The sequence below is a fragment of the Vanellus vanellus genome, assembly GCF_965231255.1.
Source record: "Vanellus vanellus genome assembly, chromosome: 2".
NCBI classification, from domain to species: Eukaryota; Metazoa; Chordata; class Aves; order Charadriiformes; family Charadriidae; genus Vanellus; species Vanellus vanellus.
In genome coordinates, this window is record NC_138906.1 from 66486589 (window position 1) to 66511406 (window position 24818).

Below are 24818 nucleotides of genomic sequence, written 5' to 3' on the forward strand. Positions count from 1 at the left end.
TATGAGCCAGCAGTGCGCCCAGGTGGCCAAGAAGACCAACAGCACCCCCTGGCCTGCATCAGGAATAGTCTCGTGAGCAGGACTAGGGCAGTGATCTTTCCCCTGCACTTGGCACTGGTAAGGCCCCACCTCGAGTACTGCGGTCAGTTTTGGGCCCCTCACTAGAAGACAGACACTGAGGTGTTGAAGCATGTCCAAAGAAGGGCAACAAAGCTGGGGAGGGATCTGCAGAACAACTCTTACAAGGAGCAGCTGAGGGAACTGGGGTTGTTTAGCCTGAAAAAAAGGATGCTCAGGGAGACCTTATTGCTCTCTACAACTACCTGAAAGAAGGTTGTAGGGAGGTGGGGGTTTGACCTCTTCTCCCAAGTTACAAGCAATAGGACAAGAGGAAATCACAGTATCACAGTATGATAGGGATTGGAAGGGACCTCAAAAGATCATCTAGTCCAATCCCCCTGTCGGAGCAGGAACACCTAGATGAGGTTGCACAGGAAGGCGTCCAGGCGAGTTTTGAATGTCTCCAGAGGAGGAGACTCCACAACCTCCCTGGGCAGCCTGTTCCAGTGCTCTGTCACCCTCAGTGAGAAGTTTCTTCTCAAATTTAAGTGGAACCTCTTGTGTTCCAGCTTGAATCCATTACCCCTTGTCCTATCATTGGTTGCTAAATGGCCTCAAGTTACACCAGGGGAAGTTTAGGATGGGTATTAGGAAAAATTTCTTCACAGAAAGGGTTGTTAAGCATTGGAACAGGCTGCCCAGGGAAGCGCATGGAGTCGCTGTCCCAGGAGGTATTTAGAAGACAGGTAGACACGGTGCTTAGGGACATGGTTTAGTGGTGGTTTAGGCAGTGTTAGGTTGATGGTTGGACTTTATGATCTCCAAGGTCCCTTCCAACCTAGATAATTCTATGACCCTAGTGTTTTCATATTAGGCATCTCTAGTTCAACAAGGGAAAAAGAGCGATGTCACATATATTAAATTAAAAAAACGAACAACCCTAGGCTAAACTGGAAAAAAAATCCTGCAATTCTTTCTTAGCCATTGTCTTTCAAATACATTTTGACCCTAAATTAATACTAACATAGTGATGTACATCTAAATCCACTATTTGTATTATGCTGCTGAACGTAAGGTTCTCATGTCAAATGCCAGAACGCCACATTCAGTAGACACTAAAAATCCCACACTAATTTCATTAGCATGATTTAGGCAGGGAGGTAAGCAGAGATCAAAATATTCAGTTTCAGCAATATGTTGATACCAGAGTTTATTAACTATTGCTCCAAAATGAGGCAGGGAAAGGGACAGAAAAGGAGAAAGAAGAGGAAGTTGGTTCCCTGACCACCCACAGAGAATAAAACACTGCCTTGTTTTACATGGCGGGGGAAATAGAGAAACTGCCCTCTCTACATGTTCTTGAACAACTTGGTGTGTTGCCACATCGGCTCTCCAGCCATAACAGCCAAAGTACTATTACCAGTACTCCACTTTTGATGTGGTCGCCCATGAAAAGCTAACAACAAGCACAGTCCAGTTTTACTAAGCTACTTGCATTTGTGCTGCAGGAGCACTCTGTCGACTACCATAGTCTAGGATTGCTCATCTGAGCACAACAGCAAGACTACCCCAATGACTTAAATCAATCACAACTGAAAAGTGGGAAAAGTTGTAAAAGCAGTTTGAAAATTATATAATTACCTTTCTTCTTCAATTGAATTTCTCTTGATCCAGGAGGTGCATTAATATCTCCTATCCCCTGAAAGTATACATATTTCTTCACAGTTATCAAATTGGGTGCAAACTTCCAAACATCCTCTCTATCATCAATGATGCAAACCATGGAATCCCCACATGGGAAGAGATCTCTAAGAGACAAAACAGTTGATAAGATGAATCCAGTTTTAGAAATCAGTACTATCAATGGAAGTACTTTCTGTTGATGTTCTGGTTTATTATGAGTATGCCTGCAGGACATGCATATATACGAACTTGAAAAAAAAAGCGACAGTAATATTGCAGAATTCAATATACAATAGTCGAACTAATAAAAATAAAAAAGGAAACAGCTATTTTAAAATCTCTCTTCCAACAGCTAGAAGCAAGAACCAACAAGCCTTTGCAAGAACAAAATCTTGCAATATTTCAGTCTAGTTTTCACAATTTATGTCTACAAAGAGCCCAAAGACAACTATCACATAGACAATACACTATCTATATATATATCTAGGAAAAAAACATGAGAACCATTTTTGAAGAGTAGACTCATTCAGTCCAAGACAAAGGGAGCAAAAAGTACTAATATTTTATCACCACGATGGATGAGGTAGAGTACTTAAGATATAAGTTATATTTAGTTTAATTAAAAAAAACCCACAACCTACAAGATCTTCTACAAGATCACAGGCCATAAGGTGGAAATATGGTCATTACAAGAACAAAAAGTATAAGTAAAAAACAGGATGCCGTTACTTCACGTTCTTGCTGTTCTAGTACCACAGAACACATTAAGTAGATGAAATGCTGCAATACCTAATATCTCAGTTTTATTGAGATGATGTTGATATTTAAGAGGCAGATAAGGAAGGACTATAAACATGTTCAGTACAGAGGGAAAAAATTTCATTACATTTAGCATATCCTCTTTGTTGTCCTGTTTTGCTTAATGCATAAGACCCATATACATACCTAAGATTCCCAGTTTTAGAAAATGGATCAATACATTCATCCCTTGACAATATTCGATGGGAAAAAAGCTTCTTTTCAGGGTCCAAAAATCCTTTTGAAAGAAGAAATTAAAAAGTTAATGTTCAAGATGCTTGTTCCTTGTTTATGTTCTATATAATCAGCTATTTTAATCTGTGCAATAGCAGTTTAACTAACACATAACTTTAAGGTAAGAGATATATGGGGAAAAGGGTAAGCACACTGGATCAAGTATTTGTAACTAATGCAGTGGGATTAATGTTAAAAATCCCATGTCATTTTCTTCCAACTTAGCAACAACATTGAAATGAAAGTAACTAAATTTGTGACAGCCAAATAGATTAGGCTGAAGGAGATACAGCAGGTTATAGATACACATGATATTTGCAACTTACATTTATCTCTCTATAGCTGGTTCTTTAAAGCTAAATGCTTTCCTTAGCTCATTATGCCTAGGGACTGCAGAGAAGTCTCACAAGAGTCGGCAATGTGCTGCAATACTTAAGCACAATGGGCAAGTTAAGGGACAGCTTCAGCCGGAGCTCTTGCATTTGTAGGTTTTAAGTTGTACCTCTAACAAATACCTTAATACATTTACATATAATGAATATATCCTGGGATCCCTGGAAATATTTAGGCCCAGTTGCAGTATTTTTTCTGACTGCATACTTCAAAAAAAGACAAACCAAAAACAAAACAGGAGAAGCTGTGCTAGCTGATCTTAAAGCAAGATAAAATGCCATTATTTAGGAAAATGGTGACTTAGGTGTACAAACACACATGCACATGCTTCTGAACCTAGCCTCCAACAATGAAGTTCATCTTCATGAGCAGATCACAGCCATGTAATTGCTTAGAAAAACTGGCATTTTACATGCTAATCTGAATTTTTAATTTTACTGATTTTATGTTGAAGCAAATCAACTTCTCGTTATTCTTATGAATAATATAAGGCAGTCAATACTTAATCTGGGAATAATTTTTTAAAGTTTTACTTTATTTTATATGGTGGCCATCTTACAGCCAGAACCAGATTTCAAAATTAGTACAGACCATAAGGACCAACTTTAATTTCTTTCAAGGAGCTATGAGAACACATGTTCAACTCCTTTTAGAAGTCAAGCTCCTAGGAGTACATTAAGTTGGGTTTTCAGAAACAGAGGGTATAAATTAAAAAAAAAAAAAAAAAAATCAGTCATCACTTCTGAAAAGTTGATCGTGTATGTATTTAATAATGTGTAATTGGAATAACTTAAAACCCATAAAAGCAAGAAAATTCCGAGTTAAGGACAGAGGTTCAACCTTAACTCACCCGACTATGCTTAAGAATTGCTGCAAACTCGTAGAATCATCCCCTGTAGTGAGACCCTTGCAGTACCTAGGCATAATGAATTGAGAGAATTAGCTACAAAGATTTATTGCCATACACACAGATATTTTGACAAACTACATAAGCTGTCACACAAATTGCTATTCTCCCCAACCAAATTCGTTTCTACTAATTATCTGAATACACAGGGACTCACTACACTAAATTGGACAGGAGTGGACTGATTAAATAGCAAAACCACAATGAGGCCATTCGTTTGCAGTGTTGTCTAGCTAAAACTGTAAGAAAAGGAAAGTTGAACTCAGAAAGCCCAAACACAGAAACCCTGACTGCCAGGGATTACAGATGAGGTAGTCTTCTGGAGCTTTTCAATAATGCTTTCGTAAAGACTTAATTTTAATACTTTTGTCCCCTTGGTAATTCACTAAAAATACTCCATGCAAGAGCAAACAAGACACCTAGTGACTAGATCACATACTATTAGTTAAAACATTAACTTTTAATTGGTTTATAATTGCAAATAGAACATAAATCTGAAGAATTAAAAACTTTACATTAAAAATAAGTAGATGCAGATATGCCCTCCAAAATAAATCTAAGCAAAGGCTAAGATTTAACTTCTTTATTAAAAAAAAATAATAAATTATTATACTGCTTTCAGTAACAAAAAGAACTGGGAAACCCTCAATATGAAAGACTCTACTACCTTCAAAATGAAAACATTTTCAGAACCTACATCTTGAAAGATTTAGAATATGATGATAGTGCACTGTTTGGATATTTAACATTTAATAACAAAGCTACGGGTTTCAAATGGATGATAGCTTCCAAAGTACTGGTGGCTTTTTTTCCCCCCAAGAAAAGTCAATAGGGACCACCAAAAAATCCCCATCTGTTTAGATGATGTCACTTTTCTGTGGGAGCATTTTGTTGCAAGTTTCTATGACTTAAGAGCAATGAAAAGGTCTATGTATAAACTCATCGAGTATACAGAAACAGCAAAAGTGTTCCCGAGATGTACTCTTAGCTTTGTTTCATTTGTTTATTTATTCCTATCCATTTCCCACCACCATATCCTGAACAATGATTACGGTCACTGTCTACTGCCTTACTGTTGGTAATGAATTCTTTCCTTAACAGAACTTTTTTTTATTGGCGAAGTATCAGTTTGCACAAATCATTCCAGCAGAAGGATAAACGTTGATGAATTTCTCATTTTGTGAGCATGTTAAAAAAAAAATTAAAGACTTTTGTAGAAGTAAAAAATGATTGAAAACAAAGACTTGCCGTTTCAAATGAAAACTGACCTTCCATTTATTCTGATAAAATAGACAATGTGCTAAGGATGCCTCTAAATAGTTTCTTGAACAAGCCAAAAAGCGTATCATTATCTCCTGACTGCAATATTACAAGGGACTATTCAGTAGACTTACCTAGCAGAGGCTATTCCCCATCCCCCCCCACCCAGTTGTTTATTTTCCAGTATCTCAGACTGGGTCTTTGCACATACAGTTTTATCAAGCTGTGTTACCTATCTTATATAGACTCTCTTAGAAAAGCAAACTTGTAAATAAGACTTGTAAAGTTAAAAAACTATTAAAAGATGCAATGTTCAAAAGCACCTAACTCATATTGGGGAAATCTCAAATCTTAGATGCATATTGAGTTAAACAGCAATTTATAGTAGAAGTGATGTAACAGTAGGGTTCAACATGAATTTGAGTAAGTCCTTTTAAAAACAAATCTAAAATTGAATTTCTGAAGAATCAGGTCATCTCCAGTTCTGCTTTAGGTCCTACTTTAGAACCTGGAAAGAGCCACTGACCCAATCTTTCAATAGCGTTGGAGACCTTCAGACACTGGTGATTAGATACACAAGCATTCTGTCAATTCTTTATTGAAATACGTACTGTAATATACTTGCTGGAACAAACCATACATATGAATGCCCTCAGCTGAGTCTTACTTTCTAAATTCCACTTTAAATCTTCAGAGTGCATTATTGTTGTCTAGTGGCCTCTGAACTCAAAATTCACAGCGGCATTGACTTTTACAACCAGCATTTAATACTTCAGTATTAAATACACCAAATTTCTCTTATGAAGACTAGGAAAAAAATTAAGTAACAATTGGCCAAAATAATTGTGTAGAAAGGAAATACTATAGGAAGTTCTAAATTACAAATTCCAAGCTCATCTTAATAAACGCACTACAAGATACCACTTTGTAAATGTCTCAAACTAAGAAAGGGTTTAGGATAAATGACTTCAGCAGACACAAATGGTGCTTACAAGTATCAGCAATCTCACTTAACATCCGATAGGAGTCAGCTGGTATGAGAGAAAAGGACTGACAAGATGTCATCTGTTTGCAAAATGAGGAAAAAATGTTTCAGGACATGGAAGAACCAGCTCAGAGTTCAGATTCCACAAAGAAATCTAGGGTGTATATGGAAGGCCTAAGAAAACAACCTTTTTCTTATAAAAAAAAGATTCCCAGCATTTTATTACAAGTCCTTCCTTTATGTAACATAGGGATAATAGTAAAATATCAGACTGACAGCTTTCTGTGAGAAATCACTTAACCAATACTGCCATCAAGTGTTCTCTATATGCATTAGCTATATATTTCTCTATCATTGCATTTTGGTTATACAGGTGAGTATGTGGACCAAAGGCTCTATCAATTGTTTCTCCATACAACATATTTCATTTGAAACTACCATCATCACTGTACAAGTAATGCACTCGTAGTTTGAATGGTTTTGATGAGGTTAGACAGCTTCAGGCAAAAATCCAGAAGTCTGGGGATGTCAGGAAGCAATAATACCCTAATTTGACCTTTTGGTGGCTACTTCCTCTATGGAACAGATGGAGCAGCTCAAGTGTGATGCCCACAAAGAGGCTTGTCACATTTTAAGTATCACTCTGTGCCAGCATGGGGCCTGCAGGATAATTCAAATTTTAGCTCAGAGATTAAAATAAGCAAACAGGACCAAATCACACATTGAAAGAAGATGAATCACTGGAAAAGCACTTACACACCATGAGTTAACTACCTCTGCAACTCATTCTTCCCCCTGGCTCTGAAGCTACACATCGTTGACCTTATTTGGTATACATCTGACCTTAGACCACACGCAGATTTTGGCATATAGATCCAAGTGAGGAAGATTGCCCACCCACTTTCTTACTACCAGGTATTTACACCTTGTGTGTAAGAAAACCATTCCCCTTTTGCTACACAAGAAATAACCACACTATTAGGACAGCAGGGTACAAAAGCGTTAATGCATTAGCAGGATGCAATGTATAATCCAACAATGACACTGACAGCTTTAGGAAGATCATTATTCAAACAACTCAGCCAATAAATAGGAAGTAATGTAGAAACGTTCACTTGGATGGGCAGGACAGAACACGCCTGTCCTGAACTTTCTTTCAAGGAGAATTAGTTGGAGACCACAAGTAGGTTTTGCTTTCCGATTACAGAAGTCTCTTATGCTTGTCACTATAAGCATCTTCTGTGTCTTATATAACATGTACAAAGCATTCTCTAATTAGACAATTCTTTTCTAAACTGTTCTAGAGCTAACTAGTATAGTTAGCTAACAATTTTGGAATCTTCCTTTCTTGCCAAGAAGTGGGATCGTTGGGATAGCATTGCTCAAGATACTTGTGGCAAGCAGATGTGAAAGACAACTTAAAAAAAAAAAAGCTTGGAGACATGGAAGAACAGCAAGGACAGTGTGACTTGCAGAGTCATAACCTACAACATTATTAATTGTATTGTCTTAGTCTGACAGACTTAATAAAGGAAAGTCTGATGTGAAAATGCTATTCTGTCAATGAAGAGTCAAGATGGGGTGAATGCAAATTTTACAGTTTAAACACATGGTCACAGTCCTAACATGAATTTGACCTATATGCTTGCATAATAGGGTAATTTTCTGCTTGTTGGAAAAACCTAAAACATTTCAGCCAGTGACCCACACGATAGACTACTATTGCTATAATTGAAATGCAAGTTTTCAGTTACTAGGAGAAAATATTTTTAAGTTCTTGAGAAGTATATGTGAAAATACTGCTAGATCTGTGCTTTTCCTCAAATAAGCGCATCTCAGCTCCAGGACACAAATAGAACTGCTGTAAATTGATTTATAGCACCAAACTTCCTTTGGTGAAAGGAAACAGCAGGGGGAGAGGAGTGGGGAGGGCAGGAGGGTGTTCCCCATAGGAGGAGATAATTTCATGTTGTTGATTTTTATGGAACTGTTGCTTCAGATTTTTAAGACAAGTGACGTTGCAGATCATTTTTACATCTCATCAGCATGATTTTTTACTTAATTCAATAGGAAGGCACTAGTTCTTATGCCACAATGTGATTCTCTAACCATCAGGGAAGCAGAAAAAGGACATCTGATGGAAGAAAAAAAAAAAAACACCAAAAAAAGAAGGATTATTTCTAAAATTAGAGGCCATACAGGCACTGCATTGTAAACAAGCCAAGAATTCTGCTTATAGGACTATTTATGAAGTGTTTTTGCACAAAATAAAGAACAAATACTTGAAAACAACCACAGAAAGAAAAGGAGTATGAAGGCTGATTATGTAAATATTGTTAAATGTAATGTACTACTCACCTGCAATTGTATGTGCATACAGTCTGCTGCCAAAAGTAAAAACATGTAATTCATACAGCTTGGCAATTTTTTCCAGGAACTCCTTACAATGAGGACGCAAACGAGTATGCAACATAGGCTCTCCTCGACCTAGCTGGAAATGAAATATTCCCTAGAAGAAAAAGCACATTTCATATTATCAAAATACCAAACAAAAACGCCAGTATTCCAAAAATGCCCTCTTCCATCACTTCCACAACTTCTACTCGGTCCAATGAGGCTAAAGAAAGTTTTGGCCACAAAGATTACGTGGATGAATAAAATCCAAAGCACATTTTTGCTCTGTGTGAGGCAGTCCAAAGTTTTTCAAAGGCAGGAAGCTGCACTGTTGAAGAGTTCATGATCAAGGCAACTTTCATCGAAATCTTTACTCATGGCAAACCAATCTGGAAAAAGCAACTTGAGAATTTTCTCTGAAAGTTCAGGATCTTACTCCAATCAGTACTACTCAGAAAACTTCACTCAGATTAGTTTCAGTATGCATCAAGCTCAAAGACAGACTTTGTTGGATGGAAAAATATTATGTCTATGGAAACATACCATAAGATAGCAAACGAGGAAGAAAGTTTGCAGATAAAGATCCCAGTTAAAAATCTGAAAATCTTTTTAAAAATTGTTTTTCTTCAAACCATGCATTTATACAGGTGAAGACGTAGCCTTTCAAATATACAATTTTTTTAAAAATCTCTATGCTGAATATTCACTGTTCCCTTTCCCCTCAACTGCAGAGTACATTTACAGCTTGTTTTTTGCTAGCAGGTGTGAACACATGCTGAACTTGGACATGAGAGAATGGCAAGAGGAAAGAAAGAGGAATTAAGGAACCACAGTTTGCATGACACTGGAGTTTGAATTTGCATTCTCCTGTACACCACACTGTAGACACATTCCAACATGCTTCTTGTATTTCTGATTTGGAAAATTTAAAATTTAAAACTACACGCCAGTAGTCCCTATCAGTTCAATGATGTTTCATGAAGAAATTAAAAGCAACACTCAAACTCCCCCCCAAAAATGAAGTTGAAGAAAAAAAAAAATAATCACTTGATCTATTCATGGAATGACAGATGTAGTAACACACAGGATTACCCAAAAAGGGACTTCAAACAGTAATTCGCTATATCTGCCTCAGACTTGGAGGGGAAAAAAAGTCTCAGTAATGAGACCTCCGCTTGTGAATTGTAGAGAAAAGAAAGCAGAGATTAAGTGAGAAGTTTCAGGTAGCTATTTTTAAAGTGCCAGGGATGGAAAAGTGCAGAAAAGCATAAATGGAAGAAAGAAAACCATCAATTTAAATGTAGGGAAAAAGTGAACATATTTCAGGAAACATGCTTTTCATTTTCTGCTACTCTTCAACTACAAATTTACCTAACCACAAAATGCTTTCTAAAAGAACCATCATTTAAATATCATTAGAAATATTCCTGTTGTTACTTTGGCTTAAAAGTTAACACCAAATACCTTATTAGACATTTGTTGGCAGTGCTGTTCTGTAGTATGGATCAATGTCTGGTCCAAATCTACCATCAGCACCAGTTTTCGATTTCGATGTAGTCGCTGTTGGTCTTCTCTTCCTAGCTGCTCAGCTTGCTGTAACAAAATATTCACAACTAAGCTCAGCTTAGAAGAAATAAGTTAGGTTTATTGCCTTTTGTGTATTGTAAACTTGAGAATTTCTGCTACAAACTATATGCTTAAGAAATGATGCTTCAACATAACAGTAGTGATGGTAGCTTTGTCAGCAAATTTACTGCAGGAGAAAAATACTCCCATAGTCTACTCTCAGATCTTTGTGGCACTAGTAACTCTTAAAATTGACAAAATCAACACAACAACTTCCAAGTTTAAGAAATAAGTAACCACTAAATTAAATTAAGGCCAAGAGTCTTAAGAGGAAATAGCAGTAGCTTTGGGATAGGCAAAGGACAAATTCAGGAAGTGTGAAAACTTTGGCTGCTACATTCAGCAATTTTGTATCAATTAGGTATAATATGGCTGACAACACTAGGCCGAGTATTAAACTGAAGCTGCTAATGACAGAAATTATTATAACTGTCAACCTGAGCTTAAAGAATATATGACTTCAGACATAAATAGTTAGATTATGTAGTTCTGTCTGGCCACTGATATCAAAGACCTTATACTCCTGTAAATTTGAGTTGAAGTTTACTCCTCTTGTGCATATTTACAAACTTTCAAAGAACCATATTAAGCTCTGTGTTCACTATAACCACTTCTGATAGCAAGCTGCAGTTATCCACCAGGCTGCTAAACTTAAAAGCAAAGTTAAGTGAAGCATTATGAAGAAGCAGGAGTCAAGTGCAAACTGCCCTTTGAAATGCTCCACCATGATGAGAACAAGTCTAGTTGCTTGTATTGTCACATTTCTTCTCACTGGTGTTCTTTGAAGAGTTAACAAAAAAAAAAGTGAGCAGCAGTATAAAAAGAGATGAAGTCCATAAGGAAGATAGAGTGTTTATCTTCAAAATAAACATACCTTTTCCTCTAAAGAAATTGAGGGATGAACAAGCATACTTTGATAACTCAGCTGAATGGAATATTTGCAAAATAATGAAATAAATTTAGCATACAGTTAAGTTGCAAACTAGCTTTACTGTATTTCAAGGTGAAGGGTGAAGCTAGGTTTAGAGACATTGTAAGCTTTGAACACATTTCAACTACTGGAAACTAAACTGCCGAGAAACTGCTAATTCTTAGAGACAAAAACATTAAAGTAGTAAGTTTTCACTCTGCTGTCACAGAAGTACCATCTTTTCAGTGTACAGCTCTAAAAAATCCACTATAAAACCCGCTAACAATCAAATTCCATTAGGGTAAACACACAAATACCCTTGGCTATGGATATTCAATACCAAATTACTCTTCAAAGTGAAGCCAAACTTTCTGTATGAAGTACATAAAACACTGAAGAAACTCCTGTAATTAAGCTTCTCAACTGCGGCGCTACAGTGAAAGGTATGAATAAAGAAAGCGTGATGGTACCTACCTCAGAGCTAACTTTCAGTTCTGGAACACTGTGAACCATAGATACAGTTGCTGTGGATAGTGGCACATTCTGCTTTCCATTCTTGCTTCGTATCCTAATCACACAGGGAAAAGAAACATTAGAAAAGAAGAGAGTAATAGTTTAAACATTAGAAAAGTAGTAAACGTTAGAAGAGAGTAATAGTTTAGTGAAAAGTGAACACGCTAAAATCCGTGGTATCAAACTAGACACCACCAAACAACTATGATTAAGAAGAGCCATTCTGACTAATACACTCTTTCAAATTCTTGTTAATGCAAGTTACCAAACAAAATGGATAGAGATCAAAGCAGCTCACCATAATGACCTTACAGAAAATAATTGTAATTAGGTATGCTTCCATTAATTATTTCATGAAAAGTGACACTAAGATGAAACGGATATCTATATATTGATTGGCATTTGAAAACAGTTATAAACTAGGCATAACTACCAAATCATTCGCATTTAAAACAATTCCTTTTCTCTCCAAGTTAGACTATGAAATCAATTTAAGCAAAAGATAGGAAAAGTTACTCTTTACACATAGCAGAGCGACTTACATGTGACCGCTGCTTCACAAAAAGCATTCAAAAAAGTCTCCATACATGCTTTTCCCTTTGGCACAAACAGAATGAGGTGCTATATGTGTGTGCCTGTATTTATTTCATTTACGTGTATATTATGCACAGTCTTACTCATGTACATATCTGTATAATATATAGCTCTATGTATATACAGATAAGTATTAATGCATACAGAACACATAATCCTTATATATATAGGAGAGAGTGTTGGGAACTCTGATATCTAATTTTAAAGACATTATTTATGGTTCACCAAAATTAAAATACTATCATAAAATTTTGTCCTAAGTGACACGTGCACAACTTTTAATTCTCCCAAGTAGTTGTCCTACCAAGGACAAAATTTGGTATCAGATCTACAGCCAGAGTTAAACTTCACCCAGTTTTCACTTCATGACAAGCAAGTTCCTGAGGAAAAAAAATGGTACTGAGGTGTGTTGAGGTAGACACACTCACAGACAGATATGCTTTTACCGTACCATAGTGGTTGGAAGTACTGATACTCAGAAACAAGAGAGATTACTTCATTTGGTCCAAAGTTTACACCCGCATTTTAGCATCTTACATCCTTTGCTTCAGAGTTCAGAACACCTCATTTATAACACTGAATGGTATTTTAAATGAGCCTTTAAAAAGGATGAACTGTTTTCAGACTATTTATTGAATAAGCATAAGAATTGTTTACCAGAAAGATGCACCACTACGACCCAACAAGCTGGCAGTGAACTGGCTATACTTGCTTTTCTTCAGGCAAGAAAAACATTGATGCTTTTGAATTGCCTTCTGACATAGGCTCAGCAGACCTAACGCGTTATACCAGATGGATAAGCCATTTTGTATAAAATGAATACATTATCTGAAGTAGAGTAGTATTAATTGAGAGAATGGATTTCACTGCATACCCTGAATTTATTCAGATTTTTAATGAAATAATAGTAGTATAGGAATATTTAGATGTGACTGTATTCAAATCTCAAATCAAGTATTCATTCAGGGCAGAAAAAGCCCTATTCATTACTATCCTAACTTTTTGTTAGGTTTCCCATTTTGCCAAGTAATATTTGTTTACAAAATATTAACAGTCAACTTTCCATTAACGGTTATATCCAACCATTATTAACTAGACTACATATTGCCCTAAGAGCTGTGGTGAATGAAGTTAAACCCAGTTGACAGCCAGTCACAAGTGGTGTTCTCCAGGGCTCGGTACTGGAGCCAGTTCTCTTTAATGTCTTTATCAACAACCTGGACAAGGGGATCGAGTGCACCCTCAGTAAGTTTGCAGACAACACTAAGTCAGACAGGAGTGTCGACCTGCTGGAGGGCAGAAAGGCTCTACAGAGGGATCTGGACAGGCAGGATCGATGGGCCAAGGCCAATGGTACAAAATTCAACAAGGCCAAGTGCCGAGTCCTGCACTTGGGTCACAACAACCCCATGCAGCACTGCAGGCTTGCGGAAGTGTGGCTGGAAAACTGCCTGGCAGAAAAGGCTCTGGGGGTGTTGCTCGACAGACCGCTGAATATGAGCCAGCAGTGCGCCCAGGTGGCCAAGAAGACCAACAGCACCCCCTGGCCTGCATCAGGAATAGTCTTGTGAGCAGGACTAGGGCAGTGATCTTTCCCCTGCACTTGGCACTGGTAAGGCCCCACCTCGAGTACTGCGGTCAGTTTTGGGCCCCTCACTACAAGACAGACACGGAGGTGTTGAAGCATGTCCAAAGAAGGGCAACAAAGCTGGGGAGGGATCTGCAGAACAACTCTTACGAGGAGCAGCTGAGGGAACTGGGGTTGTTTAGCCTGAAAAAAAGGATGCTCAGGGAGACCTTATTGCTCTCTACAACTACCTGAAAGGAGGTTGTAGGGAGGTGGGGGGTTGACCTCTTCTCCCAAGTTACAAGCAATAGGACAAGAGGAAATGGCCTCAAGTTACACCAGGGGAGGTTTAGGATGGGTATTAGGAAAAATTTCTTCACAGAAAGGGTTGTTAAGCATTGAAACAGGCTGCCCAGGGAAGCGCGTGGAGTCGCCGTCCCAGGAGGTATTTAGAAGACAGGTAGACACGGTGCTTAGGGACATGGTTTAGTGGTGGTTTAGGCAGTGTTAGGTTGATGGTTGGACTTTATGATCTCCAAGGTTCCTTCCAACCCAGACAATTCCATGTTTTCAATATTTAGTCCACTTGTGCTCATTTATGGGATAATGCTCATAAAATAATTCTCAGTGAGCTATGAATTAAAATTAAACCGAAGTATTTCCTTCCAAATGAAATGAGCATGCAACATTCATTTCTAAAATCCAGGCTACTATACAGCCCATTTTGGAAAACAGCTGTTGAATTAGTAATTTGATATGCAGAAGCAGCATTAGCTTCACCAACTGTATTAGCAAGGAGACATAGCAAAATCATCATTTGAATTTGTTTACTTTTTTTGGCCTAAGGCTTACATTTCTTTAGTTCCATTGCAGAATATTTCACAAAAAAATTGAAAACAGTTCTGAAGCCTTAAATTGAAAGCACTGGAAACAAGCTAGCTCTCATTCAGACATAGTACAAGTGAAGCAAGGTCACATGAATGAGATTAATATTAACTCACATCTATTTACAACTGCAGATAAAACTCAGGTTTATTAAGTCTCTGTTGACACACCTTACAACTCTCAACCTCAGTTATGAGTACAGAAAAAACGAAGTAGGATACAGACATAAATTCTTATCACAGTGTATGCATGCTCTTTACATTTTCTACCCAAGGTAGTAAGTTACCCTAGATTTATCTCCACAGAAAGAGCGTGTGCACAGTTATTAAGTCATAAATTTGTAACGTGAACTGTAACTCAAGTACCCACGCAGCATCTTATTCACCCATATTCCTAGTTATGAATCCCTGTAATGGCTCAAAGGAAATACAATTCTAAACAGTGCATCTGTGACTACAGTGACATATAAGGAGAAAGAGGGCACATATTTGAAGATTCCAGGGTGACAAAACAAGTGCCTTGTATAAACAGCAAAAGTAAATTAAGACACTTTGCAACAGTGGCACAGATCTTGCCTATTTCCTCTTCACGTGTTGGTTTTATCCACAAGGAATACCAATTCCTGCATACAAGCAGCAATTTTTCAGTAAAGAAATATACTTTATTAAATTATATATACCACTATATTACATATATATCACTATTAATAATGTGATCAGGAATTAATAGATTCAGACCACTCTAAGCAACAAGTTCATGAGCTAATCTCAATAGATTTATTTGTTTTTTTAAAAAAAGCAAATGTGAAAAAGTACTTTATACTGAAATTTAACTTGTAGAGGAAACTCCCTCTCAACTTTTCTTATAGGAGCACTCCAAGTAGACCTACTTACGTTAGGCAGTATGAATACTGTTCTCCCTCCCAACTAGTATCTACAACTTCACAGTTACCCTTATAGGTATGACTCACAACTACCAAGAGCCACAATGGAGAAGCAAAGTAGTAAGTGAGAGAAGGAAGAGCTTGGATCCCTAATCATAAACAAGGAGAAGTTGGAAAAAATAGCTGAGAATACTTACTGAGTCAAGTCCTGGCCACATTCTGCACACAAGCCTTTCATAACAACAGGATGGCTGCATCCTTCCAGTCTCACCAAGACACCCCTGAAAAAGATGTAGTCATTCCATTTATTGCAGGTTGATTTCAGACACTTAAATTAATTACTGCAGATTGAAAGAGTTCAAAGAATAATTTCTGGTTATGATTTGAGTGTCAGCCCCCTAAGATACATGCTTTTGTTCCAACATCGGGAAAAAGAAACTAAGTATTCAAATTATTCAATTTCACACCTTCCAAAGTCACCAGAACATATATTAATGTCAGTTTCAAACCTTAGTTGAGCAAAGTAGTTCCCTGTATTAATAAAACAAGCATTGCTTATCCAGAAACAGTTTACATTCAATTAGATACAACTCCCCATTAAAATGCTAGAGCTACACAGTCATGAAAATCAATATGGAAACTTTAGTTCTAATATACTGATTTCATCTTAGTTTATTCTCCTGTGTCATGGCAGAAACATATATTGCTTCAGTCTTCTCACAACAATATTTTAAATTTTGATCCTTAAGCCTTGGATTGCCACATTTTAAAATAAAGACATGCAAAAGGATATTTTGTTCTTTCTTCCAAACAATGGCTAAAAAAAAAATCAGAAATTAGAGCTTGAGATGCAGAGAAGGGTGACATTTACTATTCCAAACTGCTTGGAAGACAAAGTCTGCTTTTCAGTTGAATCACCCAACTAAAGCACTCCTTTGTTCAAATCCAGTTCCCAAAATTCAGGGTCTTGAAAATATCGCAATTTATTTTGTCTCAATTACTTGAGCAGTCATTACAAGATACAATTTTTTCAGTACAGTTGAAAAAGTTGATCTTTCAGTTTAAGTATTTTTTAATTATAAAAAAAAACTATAATAAGTAGATATAGTTCAGCTACTACCAAATTTCCTCAACTCTGTGACCATGAGCTGCAGCATCTCTCACATATTTTAGAAAAATAAAAAAGTCAAGCAGACAAAAATGCCCCAAATCCAAGCTCTTCCATAAGTTGGTTGTAGTGTTCTCTCTTTAGCTTCAAATCTGCGTTGCAATAAGCAGACAGCACCAGGAGAAAAACCATTTTGCATGCTCAAATCTCTCATTCATATATCTGACTATTAAGCATTTGGGAATTCCAAAAGGAATTCCACTTTTCAAATGATGCCTGCAACTGCTTACTTTCCGTGCGACACTCATTTCTCAATGACCAGAAGGCTGATGACACCACTAACAAAACTGCAGTTGATGCCCATGCTGAGGATTTTTACTTCTTTGTGAGTAAAAACTAGATTCGGGTCAAGTTTATTTGAAGAAAAGTCTTCACAAGCTACCAGTACAAGCTACCATACTACCAGTACTCCCATTCAAAAAAGTGCAGATCTAGTCTCTTCTCACTGGCAGTCATCATCTGCTTGGAAATTACACCTCCTCTTCCTGTCTAAGCATTTTAGATCTCCTTTTTTTAAACACAGTATGTATTTCATAGAGCACAAATAATAAATAGTCATTTTTGGTTTTGTACAAGGACTACACAAGAGGCAAAACTATTTTTGTGGCCCTTCATTACTGGCAACTCATTTTTTGATTATTTAGTTCTCCTCTCGTGCCCCTATGTCTGCATTACTCCATTTGACTCTTCTACTCCCCCAACCCTTTGACAAAGTCTTTTACCTTGATTCATCACTAAGTTCCTTCTCCTTAGGCTACCAACTCAGATTAAGGACCATGCCAGAATCGCTCATTTTTAACCTGTGTTCAGTGTATGAGCTCTAAATTACACAGACGTCTAAAAAGGCCAAAACCCCACTGTGATATGAGCTACACAACTGTGCATAAGAGTTTACAGTGACTGAGATTTTACCCCAATTTAATTGGTTTTCAATAGTTCAGGAAAAAAGTAGGGTTGTGGGTTTTTTTTTTTTTTTTTTTTTTTTTTTTTTTTTTCATGCCATCTTAGAAGCCAAAATATCTCCAGGGACTCTCTCCTTTGCATCTAAGATAATGTCACACTCCAGGAATGCAACAGGAAAGGGTGGTATACTCCTGGGCTCAGGCAAGATTCAAATTAGGGCATGCAAGAGTTTCCATTTATGTATAGGTACACATAATTTTGTCCTTTTGATTTTAACAAAGGAAAGATTCTTACACAAAAATTAGAGTTCTAAATTATTCATCAATATTGTTCTTAAACAGCACCTCTATATCTTGTCACATACCAAACAGCACTGATAAATATCAGTTCTGCCCCTGCACATTTAAGTGTGACCAGAACACCTATTTTATGATGCTTGCTGGAGATAAAAGGTACTTGATACCAAGCCCTCTACCATGGGCTCTATATCATACCTCTACCTCTGTGATGATGTTTAACCCAGAGGACACAGGAAGGTCTCCAGAGCACCAGCAAACTTTTGACCACCATACAACCAAGCTGGTCAAGTTTCAAGTACAACTGTCAAGATCTTAAGCGGACTTCTCCCAGGAGAAAAAAACCCAAACAAACCACTTAATGCTGCAGAAAGGCCTGAACTGTACTAAAGCAAGCTTAAATGCTCATTCAAATTTAGCACATATGCTTTAATGGCTAAAAAGGAATATACTGTGGAAGAACAAGCATAGAACTCAAGTAAAATGACTTTTGTGAATTTCAGAACTGGGAATACTCCTTCTGCTGGGATTTTAAAAACCAAATGGCCAAGATCCAAGAAAATTATCAGACAAGAGTGAACTGTATCAAAGTGTGCACATCTATTTTTAAATGGCTGCATATAACAAAGGGGTTCAGGTTTCTGCTTGTTCTCATCTCTGGGTCATAAGTGAAGTCTACTTAAAGAACAGAGCCACTCCCTACTCAATTTCTGGAGAGAAAAATAAATCCCACACACACCCCTGGAGCCTGAAGAACTACAATATGTCCTACTGCTGGCAGCATTAATGTCATCTTCCTCTTTCTCCTTAAACTTCTCCAGGATGCACTTGGTGACAAGCAGAACTCATTGGCTACTTCAACAGTAACATTCCCAGGAAGACTCCCAAAAAAGATGAAAAAAACCCAAACCTTTTCCAGCTTTATGAACCGTCACAACTGCACAAGTGAGCCAGACACTGTGGAAGAGCCTTTGGGCTGTGAAAGGCACATTTTTTTGGGGGGGATGGCTGTGGAGTGGGTAGATCATTCCAACACCCACCCTGATAGCCAAAGGACTGCAATAGGACAGCAAACTGCCCCAACAATTTCTTTTAAGTAACAAAATACAATGGGATTTTAGGGAAACTTGAACAAGTAAATAAGGAAACCCACTCTAGGATCTTATTCACATTCTTTCCAGATGTCCTTGTAAATAAGAAACAGAGACACTAGGTGTGCCATTATAGCAAAATTTTATTTTTGTTGCAATGATCATGGATAGGGACAGACATTTTACTAATGGCCTCCGGATGATGATGATCATAACCTTGCCACTGTTCTCCCAGCACTTCCACATTTCGCCTGTTTCTAAAACAAGTCTTTTAACAATATCTGCTTTCAATCACCATTACAGGAAAGGGGGAAAAAAAAAAAAAAGTTTTCATGAAATGCAACACAAGCATTTTGCTTTTATTAACAAAGAAAGTCAATACCTTTGCTAATTCTAAGACTTGGTCATTAGTGCTGACTCCAAGTCTAAGAACTTTGTATCAAGCTCAACCACCATCGTGGTTTCCAGTACCTTACTTACAGCAGGAAAGCCAGCATACAAAGTTCTCACATCTATGCTACAATTTGCTACTCCTCACCTGTAGCAACTAGTCAACCAGATAACAGAAGTGAGCCCACTACAAACAAAAAACAGTCCCCTAAAGATTTTATTATGTTTTAAATCTGTTTTTACAGAATGATCGAACACTTCCAGCAGCAAAGAATGATGGCAGCAAGTGCAGGAGCTACAGGAAGACAGGGGCAAGAATTTCTTGAGCTAGCTTATCATGGAGAACACCTACCTGCAGCCAGGGCGCTCAGCCAGCTGCAGCACATGAGTGCAATGGCCATGACACAGCTTTACTGGAGAAAACGACAAAGAGCTGTACCTAAGGGTACTAAGGATAACATGGTACAGATATGTTATCTTAGTTAGTCAGAACTAGTCTAACATGAGTGTATGTTAGCTGTGGGGAAAATAACGGAAGATTGGTGAGGAGGACCGTAAACATGCTTCAGCGACTTGCAGCCCGGGGTGCTGAAAAACACAGGTATCATACTAATCATTGTTTGGCCTTGTGTGTGGACAAGCAGAACACCTGTGGTTAGATAGCACAGGCCTGTGGCAGACTTTGGGGCACCCTATTGAAGATGCTTGAGATTCTACCCTGCTGTGGGAAAGACCAAAGGACAGTGGTAAACTATGTCTGTGTGAATCCCTCATATACAGGCAAAAACAGTAGGGTTGGCAATCCTCTAGCATGGACTGAGCTCAGCAGTGCCTGTATCCTTGCTTATGTGCTTCTGCCCAGGTGCTGCTTCACGGATCCTCTGGTTGGTGAGGTAACGAAAATAAATTTACTCTTTGCGTTTCATCTATGGTTTTGTGGTTGTTCCTGCATCCTGCCTGCACCAGCACACACATTAGCCATGTCCTTCTATTACAGCTCACCTTTGCTTCCAGAGACAACTGCTCTAATGCTTGCTGCCAAAGAAAGGCAATGCCTTACTGTCTTTTTTCCCCTCAACCTCATGTTTCCTCCAAAAGCCTACTCCCTCCTTTGGCACTTCCAGAAAGGGCTATTTCAGTACCTTGGGCCAAGGGACTGCTGGGTTTCCTCACATCAGTTTGGGATAAAGAAAGATATCAAATACCACAAGAGTCACATAATCCAAGTTGTCACTGTGATCACTTAAAGCTGCTGTCCTCATTTTGATGCCATATGCCCTAGCAATTAGCATTAGAAGATATAAAACCATACTAATGCAGCAAAGTGAGACTCCAATGTACAGGTAAATAAAAGTGCCCTCCAGTTCTGCAGCATGGTCAAGAGGGTGTTATCAACAAATTGTCAAGGGGTAAAAATACCAAGTGAACATCTCACATCAGTGATTATCAATACCAACTATTATTGAATCAACCAACTGATCTAGAACAAATAGGAGTACATAATCTTTTAGCTGTCATAAGACTAGCACTGCAGACAGATAAAGTCCGATTCAATTTAAAGCCTTTTTCTATAGTTTAATTTACTCAAATTTGTGAAACACTGACATTTTTTTTAGCTTATACCAGAAAAACATTTTGTGGTATGTGGCTGCAGGATTTAAAACCACTACAAAGAGCCCCCAAGCCCAATTTACATCAAACCACAGCCTCTGTTACTTATGACTCCAGTTTTGTAGTAAGGATTTTTCAAAGCCTTAATCACCTTGGAATCACCATGAAAGAGCAATTCCTTAGACATTTAACTACTAGATTTATTTATTTAACCCTCACCAATATCTGTGAAGAAGCAGAGAGTACCTGAATAACTGATTAAAAATACCAAGGATGACAAGTACACACAGCCCTTGTTGCTATGGGCAACTCATGGCCTACAGCCTCTTCCAGCTGTTGCAAGAAATTTGTCTCATCTGCTCTCTACAGAAGGCACTTGACTTACACTCAAGGACAAGCAAGCAGAGAAGGCTGTATTTCAAATGTGTGAGCCCCAGAGGTCTAACACAACCAAGTCAGCCATTTTGATAGAAATAAATAAGAACAAACAAAAAAACCAAACCAAAACACAACACCAAAAAAGCCCCAAACCCACACCCTATCCTAGCATGATGCAGACATCAAGGTACAGACACATTTGTAATTATAACAACTATATAATAATAACTGCTACGTGTAGTAGCTCATAGAAAGCATAGTTCACACTCCAAGGCACCATCTCAAATCTTCAAAGCTAATGGGGAAATAATGGGTATTGACATTGGGTGTTTTCCTGTTAAGCACAAACTATTCACAGGTATGAGTTAAAATATGTGTGAACTTAAAAACATATTAGAACAGAAAAGCTGAAAAGTTATTTTTCTTCTACTTTTCAGGCAAGATCAGATGTAGATATAGTTGACAACACTACATAAGTCATGAATAGCAAGAGAAAATTAAGCCCAAAGTTTCTGGATTTTATTTATAAACCAAAAGACACCTTAAGCATGAATTAAGTCTACTTGTTTTGCGTGATTTGCAAGCCCTTTAGTAGCATTTCTGTTCATTTCCCACCTTCCATGCACACACATGTAGGGCAGCTTTTTACGTGTTTCAAAAAGCCACTGTTAACAGTGTACAATAAAAAGGTACAAAACAGTTTGCAGTGCCCTTTACATAAAATCTAGTAAATCTTTCAACAATTACTTAGAATGGCTTTTTGTTTTATTTAGAATATTTCTGACTAAAATTTTATGATTTGGGAGAATTCAAAACTACTTTTTTCAAAAAAAGTAACAGTAAGAATATAGTTTTATGATTCTATGATACTTCTACATAAATACCCCTCAAAATAATGAGGTTCATACAGAATGAACTCAAAGTACAGAGTTAAGAGCTCATTTTTTTCTAACTTGTGTCTTTAGTATTAAGTAGTACTTCTAACAGAAACAGAACAAAATAAGCTGTCATGTCTCAGTCAGTCACTGAAGCTGCAAATGGTTCTGCAGTCCACCCCCCCATCATTATTGTCAACTACTGACATTACTGCTTTATGCATTTGCTTTTCTATTGCCACCTCTCTCCAACTGCAGCATTAGCAGTCGCATAACACTCAAATATTTGCAGCACAACTCCAGTTGAGAAACTGCATCTAACAGCACAGGGCCAGAAAGACTGGAAAATTACTTCTGTGTTTACACACAGGTTACATTTTCGTAACTGAACAGATGACTATCACTTGAAGCAGTAACAGTAAAATTAAAGTGAATGCATCTCCTTTGACTCCTTGACTACACTTAACATCAGAACTTTACACCAACTATAGAAATATTATTGGAAAAGCCCTGTGGGACTTCAAACTGCTGACAGCATCTCTAGGAGGTATCTGTAAATTCCACATACAAACATCACAGCAATAGTCTAATTATGTTTCCAGCTGTAACTGGCTCTAACACATATAGCCATATAACTTCTACCACTTAACACATCTTAGAAAAGTAAGAATTACGCAGGGTATAAAAGATGTCCCAAAATAGTTAAAACATAGTAGCTTTAAGAACATGTCCAAATTTAGAAACAGTGAACCATACTTGTGGTTTTAATATTAATACCCTTGATTTTCGCTGTTACACTAAAGAAGGTGTTTCATTTTTTACAATTTCCCCTCTTTTAGCATTTCATGAGTATCCTGCCATCAGCACCTGCTTGTATAAGAATCACAGGGCAAAAGCAGTAAGTGATATGGGTTCACACAAAAAGCTGGCAAGGCAAGAAAAGGAAGCTTTCTAAGGAAGCTTTTTTTTTTTTTTAACATTGGTTCAGTAACATTCACCTGACAGCAGGATCAAAACTCCAAATCCATTGCATATATATATACACACACACACACACACATATATATGATGACCACTGCCAACCCAACTGGCATTTATCCAAAAAGCTGAACTGGCAGAGTGGTGACTATACATCCTTCTACTTGACAGAACTGCAGTTTTAGATCAATTATTGTTTTCTCAAACAACACTTCAACACTCACATCAGTTGCAAAAGAACTGTAGTCACAGCTGAACTGCTGCAAAGCCAGGTGACAAGAGTCTTGGATTAATTCCATCTCTGATCCCTTTTTGTTCTTTTCAGATGTATACCTTCTCAGATCCCCCACCACTCCTCCAGGTGAAGGTACATAATTTCTCCTCATCTCAGATCAACCTACCACTGCATTCCTCCTATCCCCAGCCAAGATCACCTGTGATTATCTGAACAGATTTGGTTTTCCTTCTGCACCTGCAGGCCCACATATAGAGATGAACAGCTACAGATGAACAAAACAGCATGGGCACCAAAGCAGAGAAAGATGAGACGGTTTGACACACGCACAGCTGGCAGCAAAACTATATACGTTTTTTGCTTCTTCCTGTGCATAAGGAGCCTGGGAGGATCCTGTGATCTCTCCCTCTCTGCCTTAGAAAGCGGCATCTATTGACAGATAACATTACACCTTCTCTAAATGTTTCATCGCCTTCTTCATTAGAACAAGACATTTAAGCAATCATGGTCCCTTTGTCTGTCACTTCCAAACAACAAATAAAATGGGAAGAGGCTTACTGCAGGATGCAGAATCCTCAAGTCTAACAGCTTCCTCCCCTCCTTTCCCTCTTTGGATATTGCAGCAAACTTATCTTGACACTGCCTTCAGCATATGTTTTCCTCTAGGACTTGCTGTTAAGGCAAATGAACACACTTATATAGGAAAACTTAATAATTCTTAACCCCCTTAAAAGCAATTATAAACAAGACTGTCAACAGTTTTGCAGCAGCATTCAAACCAAGGAGCAGCAGCCACACGTTTGGCAACAGCCACGTGACATTGCGTGCTGTTGGGACACCTAACAGCATCACGTGAGTCCAGAATCCTGACACACACTCTGAGAGCAGAGCGCAACAGTTTAGAAAGCTGCTCAGCATATAAAGGGGAAAGTAGTATAAAACGAAAGTTACCTGGAAAGTTAGTTAAGTTCCCTTCTTGTTTAGTGATTCACGCAGTTCACCCCACTAATCTTGGACTGAAACCTTTTGCCTTACACACCAGCAGAATGCTGCAAAGTTTTAGATGTAATTTTTAAACTAGGAAGCATTACAATACAAGCAAATGGGCATTATTCAGTTCTCCTCTAAACGTCTAAATCACCCCCTTATTCTACTGTTTTTCCTCAAAACATTTGTAGAAAGGCATTTGTTTTTATTATTA

General features: G+C 37.8%; 1 protein-coding gene across 1 annotated transcript in view; it reads right to left on the bottom strand.

The window, feature by feature from the left end:
• Positions 1-24818, bottom strand: part of CTDP1 (CTD phosphatase subunit 1) — a gene marked incomplete at its 5' end in the record, with an annotated part of 120495 nt that overhangs the window by 88790 nt on the left and 6887 nt on the right. The window contains 6 exons of the mRNA XM_082499664.1: positions 1702-1868; positions 2689-2779; positions 8679-8829; positions 10179-10307; positions 11725-11818; positions 15890-15973. Of these exons, the coding sequence (XP_082355790.1) occupies positions 1702-1868; positions 2689-2779; positions 8679-8829; positions 10179-10307; positions 11725-11818; positions 15890-15973 (716 nt within the window). The remainder of the gene's footprint in view (positions 1-1701; positions 1869-2688; positions 2780-8678; positions 8830-10178; positions 10308-11724; positions 11819-15889; positions 15974-24818) is intronic.